Source organism: Ranitomeya variabilis, chromosome 1 (assembly GCF_051348905.1).
Source record: "Ranitomeya variabilis isolate aRanVar5 chromosome 1, aRanVar5.hap1, whole genome shotgun sequence".
Lineage (NCBI taxonomy): Eukaryota > Metazoa > Chordata > Amphibia > Anura > Dendrobatidae > Ranitomeya > Ranitomeya variabilis.
The window spans coordinates 109,684,090-109,698,315 of record NC_135232.1 but is presented as its reverse complement, the minus strand read 5'-3'; the positions used below and the strand labels follow the sequence as shown (position 1 = coordinate 109,698,315).

Sequence of the window (14,226 nt, the reverse complement as noted above, 5' to 3'; positions counted from 1 at the left end):
GTTTCTCGAAGATGGTCCATCTGGTTCCCTTGCCTAAGTTGCCTTCTTCTTCCGAGTTGGTTCCTCTGTTTTTTCTAAATGTTGTTCGTTTGCATGGTATTCCTGAGAATATCGTTTCTGACAGAGGGACCCAATTCGTGTCTAGATTTTGGCGGGCATTCTGTGCTAGGATGGGCATAGATTTGTCTTTTTCGTCTGCTTTCCATCCTCAGACTAATGGCCAGACCGAGCGGACTAATCAGACCTTGGAGACATATTTGAGGTGTTTTGTGTCTGCGGATCAGGATGATTGGGTTGCTTTTTTGCCTTTGGCGGAGTTCGCCCTCAATAATCGGGCCAGCTCTGCCACCTTGGTGTCCCCGTTTTTCTGTAATTTGGGGTTTCATCCTCGATTTTCCTCCGGTCAAGTGGAATCTTCGGATTGTCCTGGAGTGGATGCTGTGGTGGAGAGGTTGCATCAGATTTGGGGGCAGGTGGTGGACAATTTGAAGTTGTCCCAGGAGAAGACTCAGCTTTTTGCCAACCGCCGTCGTCGTGTTGGTCCTCGGCTTTGTGTTGGGGACTTGGTGTGGTTGTCTTCTCGTTTTGTCCCTATGAGGGTTTCTTCTCCTAAGTTTAAGCCTCGGTTCATCGGCCCGTACAAGATATTGGAGATTCTTAACCCTGTGTCCTTCCGTTTGGACCTCCCTGCATCCTTTTCGATTCATAATGTTTTTCATCGGTCATTGTTGCGCAGGTATGAGGTACCGGTTGTGCCTTCCGTTGAGCCTCCTGCTCCGGTGTTGGTTGAGGGTGAGTTGGAGTACGTTGTGGAAAAGATCTTAGACTCTCGTGTTTCCAGACGGAGACTCCAGTATCTGGTCAAATGGAAGGGATACGGTCAGGAGGATAATTCTTGGGTCACTGCCTCTGATGTTCATGCCTCCGATCTTGTCCGTGCCTTTCATAGGGCTCACCCTGATCGCCCTGGTGGTTCTGGTGAGGGTTCGGTGCCCCCTCCTTGAGGGGGGGGTACTGTTGTGAAATTGGATTCTGGGCTCCCCCGGTGGCCACTTGTGGAATTGAACTTGTGTGCATCATCCCCTCTGTTCACCTGCTCCTATCAGGATGTGGGAGTCGCTATATAACCTTGCTCCTCTGTCAGTTTCTTGCCGGTCAACAATGTAATCAGAAGCCTTCTGTGCTTGTTCCTGCTACTAGACAACTCCCAGCTAAGTTGGACTTTTGTCCTTGTGTGTTTTTGCATTTTGTTCCTGTTCACAGCTGCTGTTTCGTTACTGTGTCTGGAAAGCTCTTGTGATCGGAAATTGCCACTCTGGTGTTATGAGTTAATGCTAGAGTCTTAAAGGAATTTCTGGATGGTGTTTTGATAGGGTTTTCTGCTGACCATGAAAGTGTCCTTTCTGTCTTCCTGCTATCTAGAAAGCGGACCTCGATTTTGCTAAACCTATTTTCATACTACGTTTGTCATTTCATCTGAAATCACCGCCAATATATGTGGGGGCCTCTGTCTGCCTTTTGGGAAAATTTCTCTAGAGGTGAGCCAGGACTGTCTTTTCCTCTGCTAGGATTAGGTAGTTCTCCGGCTGGCGCTGGGCATCTAGGGTTAAAAAACGTAGGCATGCTACCCGGCCACTTCTAGTTGTGCGGCAGGTTTAGTTCATGGTCAGTATAGTTTCCATCTTCCAAGAGCTAGTTCTCATATATGCTGGGCTATGTTCTCTCGCCATTGAGAATCATGACAGGGACTAAGTGAAAAAGTGAAATAAAGAAGTTAAAGAAAACATGGAAACAAAAAGGAAAGCAAACAAATAACGAGAAGCTGTTTTGCCACTAAATGCAGCCTTTGTGATAAAACTCATGCAAAAAAAGTATATATAATTGGTATCACCGAGTCAAGAATGACCAGATTTATATAACTGCCATGTTATTTATTCCGTACGGCAAACACTGTAAAAAAAAAAAATTAAAAAATCACGCCAAAAATTTTGCCTTTTCATCATACTGACACAATAATTTGAGAAAAAGTGATCAAAAAGTCATATGTAAAAAAAAAAAAGTCACAAATAAAAATGCCAAACTGTCCCGCAAAAGACAAGTCATAATATGGCTCATTCGGCAAAAAAAAAAAAAAAAAGTTACAGCTCTCAGAATATGAAGATGCAAAATTTAATTTTTGAAAAATATTATTTTTAGTCAGTAAAAGCGGCAAAGCATAAAAAAAAATAAAAATCTGGTATCGCTGTAATTGTACTGACCCGACAAACAAATCGGTCTTATTTTTACCACCCGGTGGACGAAGCAAAGAAAAACAATTACCGTACTTGAATTGATTTTTTTTTTGTTCATTAGGTGTCTGATAAATTTGAATAAAATGCGATCAAAAAACATTACAGGCCCCAAAATGGTACCAAAAAATCTGCAACTTGTTGCAGTAAGAATGAGCCCCATACAGCTCTGATTGCCAAAAAATAAAGTTACATCTGTCCAAATATGGTGAAGAAAAAACTTTTTTTTTTAATAAAAAAACATTAAGATAGTGTGATAGTAGCAAAATAAGAAAAAAACCCAATATAAATCTCATTTTGCTGTAATTGCACAGACCCGAAGAATAAATCCGCCTTATCACTTATACCGCACAAAAATAAAGATAAGAACCTGCTGTCTTATTTGTTCATTCTACATCCAAAAAATCGGAACAAGGCTCTGCTAACATTTATCCTAATCTCTCCGCTGAGCACTTACTTTGGAGTTTCCATGTAAATCCTCAAAAACGCGATTCAGATGGAACCCCTGACGAAACCACTCACTTATGAGGCAGATGGAGTCCAGATTCAGATGTAACGCAGCATTTAGACCAGGTAACAAAAATTCCATGTTTATAGCAGGCAACGGGAAAAAGACCAATGTTGGGCTGGGCTCCATCTTTTGAAGGCCACCATAGCAGCTATATGGTCTTTTCCCCCTTTGTTCTGTGTGTGATGGCAATAACACAGAGGATAAGGTTGTTTGGACAAGATGAGTAGTTGTATATGGAGATACTATGAGGAAGTAGTAAATTAAAAAGAGAACAGAGAATTGGTGGCATGTTTCCCATAAAAAAATGACAAAAAACTGCAATATGTGTGAGATACTGACCTTTAGCCAGCCTTTTTGTTATGCATGTTTAGCTTTATTTATTTTGCATTTCACAAAAAGAACAATGATGTTGCATTTTAAGACCGATGCATGGTGCTGTCCACCAGTAAAACCATGGGGAATTATATGAAATGTGTAAATTGAATGACCATATGAGCGTGACTGCCGCCTCACCCCCATGCAAGAAAAACTGGTTATTGATTGCTGTTACTGCACGTCGTTTGTTTTCCTGGTTAAAAAAAACAAAACAGGTCCGGCACGTAGACAGAGAGCAAAAAGCACTGTGGCCTACTCCACAAGACCCACTAGGAGTTTGTGTGCCTCCAATATACTGTATATTGCATCCAGCATCTGTAACAGTACCAGCTGTCCTGATCAAATACAGTGCACTGCTGTTACCTATCGTGAAGATGTAAAGGTCGGCCAGGGCAGTAGTCGTGGCTGGGTCTCTCTGGCAAGATATACCCTGTCCTCCCCTAACAGAAAATTCACATTTCTCTGGCACTCTACTTGACTTTTTATTCCTGGCACCGACAGGGCCTACCATCCTTTTAGTAGGGTTGCCTTTGGCTTCATTTGAATGAACAGAGACACAGTCCAAGCATAACTCAAAATGCAAAACTTTACTTTCGAATCTTTGCAGCACATCCAGATACATTCCATCCATCAACTACAATAGTCTCCATGTTACACAATACTGCATCTCTCCCTTCTCTTTTCTCCCCGTCAAACGGCTCGAGATCATGTCGTACCTCACTGTACGTTTTCTCGTCATCCTCGTTGTGTACGCTCACTGTATGCCCTCATCTGTTTCGCACCGACACCAAGGGAGTCCACCCATGCTAGCAATCTCCACATCCTGAGTGACCCGCCCATCTGTCCTGCCGCATTCTGTCCTGCAGTATTCTTCCTGGGAAACTCAATCCTTTGTTCCTTCAGTCTCTTCTCTCTGCATCTGTCACTCCGCTACATGACCCACTGTCTCTGGATGGCTGGGCTTCCGCTTCAACGGTGCGGCGTGCTAGATGGCTCGGACATATCGCCCACCCAAGCATTACAGGCTTCCCACCCCTGACTGACTAAACCTCAGGAAGTCCTGCTATCTTACTCCCCAACTAACCCCTCCTATGTTAACTATCTACAGGGAGGCTAACACTCACGAACTCTGTGTCCCATCCAGTATCTAAACTGTAAACTGCACTGTCCCTATAAAATACACTGTACAGCAGAAAATATATTAAAACATTACACATGGCTTAAGGGTTTAGGGGGTACCGCATAGTCCCTGCAACCCCTTACATTGAGAGCTATTTACCCTCTACCCAAAGCCAGAGAGCTTTAGATAGCTGCCGATTGGTAGGAGTCCGGGCCCTGACACCCCCACCAATCGCTCAAATCACTGATCTGAACCGTGCCACTCTTGTGATCAGGGGGCACATAGACCATAGTACTGGCTTGGTAAGTCTATGGGTCAGTATACCGCTCTTCAGAGTAGTGTTTTGAGTTATCGATGTGATCTCAGGACTCAGACTCCCACCTATCGGCAACTATTTAAATTAACAAAATTTAAAAAAAAAAGTTTATGGGTCATGACTCTACACATGAAATTTAAATTGCATTACTGCTGTAGAAAATAGGAAAAAACAAAGATACTTTGCATATAATTGGCTAACTCATGCATGCCCAGCAGCCAACGACAAGGCGACCTTATTTGCTGGGAACCTGTCCTAATGCGATTCCTCTCCTCGGCTGAAGCCTAGATTTTTATGGGTCGGTAGGATCCAACTATAATTAAAACCGCCATAGGCTAATAAGTGGAGTGCTCAGTCAAAGAGCCAAAGTATAAGTATCAAATGATTGACTGTCACATACAAACAGAAACTGGTGTGTACAGATGCATGCTAAGAGTAGCCATCTCCATCCACAACTAACAAAGTTGCGCTCTGTAGTGCTATGACATGTAAACATGAAATATATGACATTTCAATAGCATTACTGCTCAAGAAAATATGAAAAAACAAAGATACTTAGCACATAATTTGGCAATTTCATGAATGCCCAGTAGCCACGGCAAGGTGACCTTTGCTGGGAACCTATCTAATGTGAATCCTCTCCTGGAACCCACCTACCTATATAAATGTAGGTTTCAGCCCAGGAAAAGAATCACATTTGGCTGGGTTCCAGGCAAAGAAGGTCGCCTTGCCGTGGCAGCTAGGAATACATGAATTGGCCACACTCAAGTGTGCCAGCCAATCATTCGCCTGTAGAGCATATGCTAATGGCTCAGGACTAGTCCACAACTCCAAATGTTCAAGCATTGAGACACAGGAAAAGTTGGTCAGCACATGCCACCAACTATGCAGGTCTCCACGATGCATCTCAAGCAACTGACCGCGCAGAACAGACGCCGCACAGTCCGAGGATTCAGCAATCTGCAGTCACACAGAATGATGCAGAAATTAAGCTGAAGGCCAGAAAAAAACTTTAATTTTTAAATTCTGTATACTATAATGGAAGTAATTTCTGCTACCGTCACATGGCAGGCAAAGGCAAATACACCAAGGGTGCAGCCTGCACAAGGGCCTGATGGGCGCCCATACTACAAATAAAGGGCACCAAGGATCCCTGTAGGAGGAAACAATGACTGGAGAACATACCAGCCAAACAGCCAGGAAACAGAGGCCCCTAGAAAAAGGGAAACTCTCCTGCATGCCTTCCATCACCTCCCAGACACTGCACAAGCCACTAAAGGACCTTGGAAGACACCTGAAGACATATTGAGGAGTGCGAAACGGCTGTGTCCTGATGGGCGCCCATACTACAAATAATGGGAACCAAGGATCACTGTAGGAAGAAACAATGGCTGGAGAACATACCAGCCAAACAGTCAGGAAAGTCTAAGAAGCCCCTAGAAAAAGGGAAACTCTCCTGCATGCCTTCCATCACCTCCCAGACACTGCACAAGCCACTAAAGGACCTTTGCAGGCACCTGAAGACACATTGAGGAGTGCGAAACGCCTGTGTCCTGTCCAGAGAAGGAGATAGCTCTGCTGTAAGGTGTCACATGCTGCACTTTACTGGGGCATAATGTAAACGTGACGAGTCCTAAGCAGCCATAACGCGTATTCACATTGAGTTTTTCTGTGCAGAAACTTTCTAATTCTCCAATCTGTGCTCCAAAAACTCAGCGATAAAACTGAATGTGAACACACCCAGACGTCGAGAACATCGCTCTCCATATCCTATCTGTGAGCATGCGCAGCTCCTCAGGATGGTCAGATGCAGAGCCCAATACTGTGGGTGGCGGTGCAGCCTGTCCCGGGTAGTTCCGACACATGATGCTTCCGAGTTCCGGCAGCTCCTCACTACTTGCTTTTATACTAGAAGCTGACTCCGCCCTCATCCACGAGCCGCTCCTATGAGCAGGAGGAGGCGTGGTTTGCCGGCTGTCATGTGACCGCTGTGTCTTGTGATCTGGTAGATGCAGTTGCACGCAGGTGACTGCCGAGTGCGGGCGGGTGATGGCTGTGCGGCTCCTTCCCGTGCTCTGCCTCGTCCTCCTCTCCCCGCGGTGCTCGGGGTTTCCGTACGTGGCGGAGGAGAAGGACTACTTGGAGAAGAGCACCGTGCTGCTGGCGGAGGAGCCGTCGCAGTTCGGCTCCCTTTGGCCGTTACCGCAGACCGTGCAGCTCTCAGCCGCTTACCTCTATGTCTCCCCGGGGTTCCGCATAGTGCACGGTGCAGGCTCCACCGCCGGCCCGCTGTGTGTAGTGCTGCAGGACGCCTTCCGGAGGTGAGTGCCCCCGGCCTGATCTGTGCACCGATCCGTGTCCGGGGACTTTGTATCTGTAGGTGAACTACACATCCCAGCATTCCCGGAAAAAAATGACACAGTGTAGGGGCATGCTGGGAATTGTAGTCCCTGAGTAGCTACTACAGTGATCACTGCCATGTAGCCCTTGTATTCCCTGCAGTCACACAGGAGCCCCCGGTAATTATAGGGCTATTCCCAGAATCTGCTGCGCGTCCTGTGTCCTAACTTGTGGGGCTGAATGCTTCCTGTGTTACCAGATGACCGGGAGGAGGACGCCCTGATTTCTTCCTCTGCAGCATAGTGGTGGTTCCTGCGCTGGGCGAGCGTGCGCAGTGTATGGTGGTGCCATCACCGGGCGAGCGTGTGTTGTGGTTGTGCCTGCGCTGGGCGAGCGAGCGTGTGGTGGTTGTGCCCGCGCTGGGCGAGCGTGTGGTGGTTGTGCCCGCGCTGGGCGAGCGTGTGTGGTGGTTGTGCCCGCGCCGGGCAAGCGTGTGGTGTGGTGGTTGTGCCCGCGCCGGGCGAGCGTGTGTTGTGGTGGTTGTGCCCGCGCCGGGCGAGCGTGTGTTGTGGTGGTTGTGCCTGCGCCGGGCGAGCGTGTGTTGTGGTGGTTGTGCCCGCGCCGGGCGAGCGTGTGTTGTGGTGGTTGTGCCCGCGCCGGGCGAGCGTGTGTTGTGGTGGTTGTGCCCGCGCCGGGCGAGCGTGTGTGTATCCTGAAGAAGAGGGATGTAAATGTGTAAACAGGAGGCTCGGGGTGTATTGGTGCACGGGGCGATTTCTTTAATGCAGTCAGGAGAGTGCATTGTATTTGAGATGACGCCTGTGCCCAGAACAGCATCTTGTGACTTGGTGCGATGCCATGTTGTCCGTCTTGTGACTGGCGCAGCGGTAGGTGCACTGATGTGTAGTTTTGGATTTGGGGAGCATCAGCCCTGATGTGGTCATCAGAGGAATTCATAGCTCCCTCTATACCAGTATTGTGGCTGTGCCGCAAAGGAGGAGCGGTGACCCCCATACATTAATGTTCACCAGAAAACTGACTGAAATTGCAGCCAAAACCTTCTCCTGCTAACGGATGTACTTTGGTTTCCTGGTTTGCGCCTCTCATATATTTATTTGGATCCTTTTTGCTCTATCTTGACTATTGCTGCAAGATTTGTGTATGAAATGGTCGACTTGATAGATTTCTCCCATGTTCTGTTGCTGCCATGTAGTCCAACATTACATGGTCTGTGTGAAGACCACGTCCACCTTCAGAAGAAGGTGACTAAGGCTAGGTTCCCATTGCGTTTGTGTGAGCGCTAACGGACAGCGTTGCACGGCAAAATTAACGCCGTGCAACGCGTCCGTTAGCGCTCCCATTGCCGGCAATGTTAAAGCGCATTGCTAGCGGGTGTCATTTTTGGCACGTGCTAGCGATGTGCCGTTCTTTTGTAGCGCACCTCGGACGCTGCTTGCAGCGTCCGCGGCGCGCCCGAGGTCCGTTCCCCACTCTCGCAGATCGGGGATCTGCGCTAGCGGGGATGTTTAACGCGACCCCTTAAAAGACATTGCGTTAGCGCAATCCGCTAGCGCTTAGCGCTAAACGGATTGCCCTAACGCAATGTGAACCTAGCCTAAGGCGAGATGAGCCGGCCATACACACCAGGTGGGCGGCCGCTCCTGCTGGACCATCTAACATATCTGACAGATGCCCTGACTAGTGTCGGCCATTCTCATTGAAGCAAAGTTGTGTGAATCCATTGATGCCAGCAGGAATGACTGTAATGTAGATGGCGGCCTCCAGGCTCTTCTCCCCAACAGACGAGATTGCAGTAAGGAAAGATTGGGCATGCTTTATTCCAACATGCCTGATCCTGTTTACTCCCGGGAGGTAGACAGCGTCCATATGCCGGATTATCGTCCATAGGCCGGGGTATCGGCAGTCCTCTCCTCATTAATAAGACGTGCATGCTTGGCTGAGGCGGGGGCAGGGTTGGCTGCCTGGTGTGTCCTATGTAGACGATTGTGAGTTTTAGTGTAATCACGAGTGGTGCAAATCTCGCATTGTTTTCCATAGATGATTGGATTTTGTTTGTAACATAAATCTATAATAAGAGCAACATTTATCTGCAGCATAAGTTGCTGTCTGAGGCTAAAATGGGAGCACCTTTAGGTGTTGGCACAGTAAGTCTCTTGTCTATCCTAGTCCATGTGCCCACCATCCCTATTGGGGGTAGCCTATGGACGCGGTGGCCATGACCAGTAATAGTATGTATTTACCTTGTGGACATGCTCTGCTGCTCCTATACAGTGGGATGTTTGGTGACATGCATGCGATTAGGGATCCCCCATTTCCTGCACATAGTTCCTGTGTTATCCATGCCGGGCTCCGGGTGACATTGCTGCCGCTCTGCAGGATGCGGACTCTGTCCCTTCTTGCTTTGTCAGAGTCTACTCTTCTGTCTCCTGGAAGGAAGCCATGACGTGTGCACTTAGTGCTCCAGTTCAGGCCAGTTGACTTCTTATGATACGGCTGCACCCACTGGCCCTACTGACCCAGGCGTAGTCCGTCTGTGGTGACCTGTCAGCCGCTTGCCATGATGAAGCCTCTTCTCTAAGTTGCTCCATGTCTTTGTAACCTGCAGAACTCGTCCAGACTGTACCTGCCACTAGGGTTGAGCGAAACGGGTCGATCATTTTCAAAAGTCGCCGACTTTTGGCTAAGTCGGCGTCTCATGAAACCCGATCCGACCCCTGTGCTTGTCGGCCATGCGGTACGCGACTTTCGCGCCAAAGTCGCGTTTCAATGACGCGAAAAGCGCCATTTCTCAGCCAATGAAGGTGAACGCAGAGTGTGGGCAGCGTGATGACATAGATCCTGGTCCCCACCATCTTAGAGAAGGGCATTGCAGTGATTGGCTTGCTGTCTGCGGCGTCACAGGGGCTATAAAGGGGCGTTCCCGCCGACCGCCATCTTACTGCTGCTGATCTGAGCTTAGGGACAGGTTGCTGCCGCTTCATCAGAAGCAGGGAGAGCGTTAGGCAGGGTCCACTAACCACCAAACCGCTTGTGCTGCAGCGATTTCCACTGTCCAACACCACCTTCGGTGTGCAGGAACAGTGGAAGCTATTTTTTTTTTTTTTTCCCCTCAGCGCTGTAGCTCATTGGGCTGCCCTAGAAGGCTCCGTGATAGCTGTATTGCTGTGTGTACGCCACTGTGGAAACCAACTGCTTTTTTCAAAGCACATATCCTCTTGTTCCTTCCTTTCTGCACAGCTATCTTTTTTGTTTGTCCACACTTTTTATTTAATTTGTGCATCAGTCCACTCCTATTGCTGCCTGCCATACCTGGCTTACATTACTGCAGGGAGATAGTAATTGTAGGACAGTTTTTTTTTTTTTTTTGTTTTTTTTTTGTGGGAGATTAAGATTGGCATTTCTGCTACAGTGCCATCCCTGTGTGTGCCATCTCTCACTGAGTGGGCCATAGAAAGCCTATTTATTTTTTCCGTGATTTGTGTTCTAAAATCTACCTCAACACAGAAACACTACATCAATCAGTGGGAGAAAAATATTGGCCTCAGTCAGGGCTTGTGTGCCACTGCTGTGTGTGCGCTATCTCTCATTCAGTGGGCTATAGCAAGCCTATATTTTTTTTTTTTTTTTTTTTTTTTAATATTATTTGGTTTCAAAAGTCTCCCTGAAAAAAAAAAAAAACCTAAAAAAACAGTGGGAGAGTAATATTGCCCTTTCAGCTTGTGTGCCAGTCTTGACTCCTGGGTGTGCCACCTCTCTCCCTTTCATTCAGTGGGCCATAGAAAGCCTATTTTTTTTTTTTTTTTTAATATTATTTGGTTTCTAATTCTCCCTGAAAAAAAAAAAAAAACCTAAAAAAACAGTGGGAGAGTAATATTGCCCTTTCAGCTTGTGTGCCAGTCTTGACTCCTGGGTGTGTCACCTCTCTCCCTCTCATTCAGTGGGCCATAGAAAGCCTATTTATTTTTTTTTTTAAATATTATTGGGTTTCTAAAGTCTCCCTGAAAAAACAAAAAATACATAAAAAAACAGTGGGAGAGTAATATTGCCCTTTCAGCTTGTGTGCCAGTCTTGACTCCTGGGTGTGCCACCTCTCTCCCTCTCATTCAGTGGGCCATAGAAAGCCTTTTTTTTTTTTGGTTTTTTTAATATTATTTGGTTTCTAAAGTCTCCCTGAAAAAAACAAAAAAAACATAAAAAACAGTGGGAGAGTAATATTGCCCTTTCAGCTTGTGCGCCAGTCTTGACTCCTGGTTGTGCCACCTCTCTCTCTCTAATTGTGGGCCATAGAAAGCCTTTTTTTTTTTTTTTTTTAATATTATTTGGTTTCTAAAGTCTCCCTGAGAAAAAAAAATAAATAAATTAGGTGGGAGATTAATATTGACATTAGTGCTTGAGTGACAGTCCTGCGTGTGTGTCATCTCTGTGATTTTGTGCCACAGAAAACAGAGTGTGTAACATTGTGCCTGATTTTCCTTGTGGTCTCACCAACCTGTTAAGGGATATTGAAATCATACTGAAGTTATAGCTCACCGTGTAAGTTGTTTGATAGCAACAAATAAAGTTACTTTGGTTAAGATTTTAAAACAATGAGGAAGTCTGGTGCAAGAGGTCGTCGTGGGCGTTCATTGTCAGCTGGTAATGATGGTAGTGGTAGTGGAGCATCAGGTGGTCGTGGGGATAAAAATATTCCACCTAAGTCTGGAGCTGTGGAGCCAGTTTCGTCGTCAGGCTACACAAGGCCTCGAACGCTCTCTTTTCTGGGAGTAGGAAAACCGCTTTTAAAGGCGGAGCAGCAACAGCAAGTTTTGGCTTACATTGCAGACTCAGCCTCTAGCTCTTTTGCCTCCTCTTCCGAAACTGGTAAATGTAAAAGCAGCGCGTCGCTTGTGGATGTTCACGGTCAGGGACAAGTCGCTTCCTTGTCCTCCTCAGCAAAAACTACAACAAGAGAGAAGGATGCAGCAGGCGACACAACGGGTCACTCCATGGAGCTCTTTACACATACCGTCCCTGGCTTAGAAAGTGAAACATTTAACAGGCCATGCCCATTACAAGTATATTCTGACATGGAGTGCACTGATGCACAGCCACAGCCAGAGTACTATGCTGCTCCTTTGACTCAGACCACCACATTGCCCTCTCAGGGTACAGATCCACAATCAGACCCTGATGAGACTATGTTGCCCCGCCACGAACGCTATACCACCGACCGACACAGTGACACAGACGAAGTTGCACACGAGCTCGAAGAGGAGGTAATAGATGACCCAGTTATTGACCCCGATTGGCAGCCATTGGGGGAACAGGGTGCAGGCGGCAGTAGTTCAGAAGCGGAGGTGGAGGAGGGGCCGCAGCAGGCATCAACATCGCAACAGGTTCCATCTGCCGGGCCCGTATCTGGACCAAAACGCGTGTCAAAGCCAAAACCTGTTGGAGCACAGCGTTGCCATCCGGTTAAAGCTCAGTCTGCAATCCCTGAAAAGGGATCAGAGTCTAGGAAGAGTGCAGTCTGGCATTTTTTTAAACAACATCCAACTGATCAGCGCAAAGTCATCTGTCAAAAATGTTCAACTAGCTTAAGCAGAGGTCAGAATCTGAAAAGTCTAAATACTAGTTGCATGCATAGACACTTAACCACCATGCATTCTCAAGCCTGGACTAACTACCAAACGTCCCTCAAGGTTGTAGCACCCTCGGCCAATGAAGCTAGTCAGCAACGCAACATCCCTTCCGTCACTGTAAGGCCACCATTTTCCGCACCACCGGCAGTATCTGTGCAGGTTTCTTTGCCAGCCAAAAGCAGTCAGGGTCAGGGAATCACCAGTTTTGTAGGAGGAAATATTGCATGTAGGGCACCGGCGGAAACAATACCGTCTCCAACCGTCTCTCAGTCTGCCATGTCCACCGGCACACCCGAAAGTTCCACGATCTACAGCTCTCCAGTCCAGCTCACCCTACATGAGACTCTGGTTAGAAAAAGGAAGTACTTATCCTCGCATCCGCGTACACAGGGTTTTAACGGCCACATAGCTAGACTAATCTCGTTAGAGATGATGCCCTACCGGTTAGTTGAAAGCGAAGCTTTCAAAGCCCTGATGGAGTACGCTGAACCACGATACGAGCTACCCAGTCGACACTTTTTTTCCAGAAAAGCCATCCCAGCCCTGCACCAGCATGTTAAACAGCGCATCGTCCATGCACTCAGGCAATCTGTGAGTACAAAGGTGCACCTGACTACAGATGCATGGACCAGTAGGCATGGCCAGGGACGTTATGTGTCCATCACGGCACACTGGGTGAATGTGGTGGATGCAGGGTCCACAGGCGACATCAATTTAGGGACAGTTGTGCCTAGCCCACGGTCTAGGAAACAGTTGGCTGTAGGCGTTCGCACCCCCTCCTCCTCCTCCTCGTCCTCCTGCAGAAGCTACAGCTCTTCCACAGAACGCAGTCGGCCAACCACTCCATCGGCAGATGACACTGTTGCACACCAGTTGTCCCATTATGGGCCAGCTACTGCCAAGCGTCAGCAGGCTGTATTGGCTATGAAGTGTTTGGGCGACAACAGACACACCGCGGAAGTTCTGTCCGAGTTCTTGCAACAAGAAACGCAGTCGTGGCTGGGCACAGTAGATCTTGAGGCAGGCAAGGTAGTGAGTGATAACGGAAGGAATTTCATGGCTGCCATCTCCCTTTCCCAACTGAAACACATTCCTTGCCTGGCTCACACCTTAAACCTGGTGGTGCAGTGCTTATTGAAAACTTATCCTGGGTTCTCCGACCTGCTCCTCAAAGTGCGTGCACTTTGCTCACATATCCGACGTTCGCCTGTACACGCCAGCCGTATGCAGACCTATCAGCGGTCTTTGAACCTTCCCCAGCATCGCCTAATCATAGACGTTGCAACAAGGTGGAACTCAACACTGCACATGCTTCAGAGACTGTGCGAACAGAGGCGTGCTGTTATTTATTTGTGGGAGGATACACGGGCAGGCAGTAGGATGGCAGACATGGAGTTGTCAGGTGTGCAGTGGTCGAAGATACAAGACATGTGTCAAGTCCTTCAGTGTTTTGAGGAATGCACACGGCTGGTTAGTGCAGACAACGCCGTAATAAGCATGAGCATCCCCCTAATGCGTCTGCTGATGCAAAGTTTGACGCACATAAAGGAGCAGGCGTCTGCACCAGAGGAAGAGGGAAGCCTTGATGACAGTCAGCCATTGTCTGGTCAGGGCAGTGTACAGGACGAGGTAGC

The 14,226-nt window shown here is 47.7% G+C and overlaps 1 protein-coding gene across 2 annotated transcripts in view; it reads left to right on the top strand.

Annotated features, from left to right (window-relative positions):
* The first annotated feature begins 6,612 nt into the window (after positions 1-6,612).
* The window catches only part of HEXB (hexosaminidase subunit beta), a 55,232-nt gene continuing 47,618 nt past the window's right edge, over positions 6,613-14,226 (top strand). The window contains exon 1 of one of the 2 annotated variants that reach the window (XM_077287627.1): positions 6,613-6,931. In XM_077287627.1, coding sequence (XP_077143742.1) covers positions 6,660-6,931 — 272 coding nt within the window. In that variant the 5' untranslated portion in view covers positions 6,613-6,659. The remainder of the gene's footprint in view (positions 6,932-14,226) is intronic. The other variant, XM_077287618.1, reaches the window with a different exon arrangement.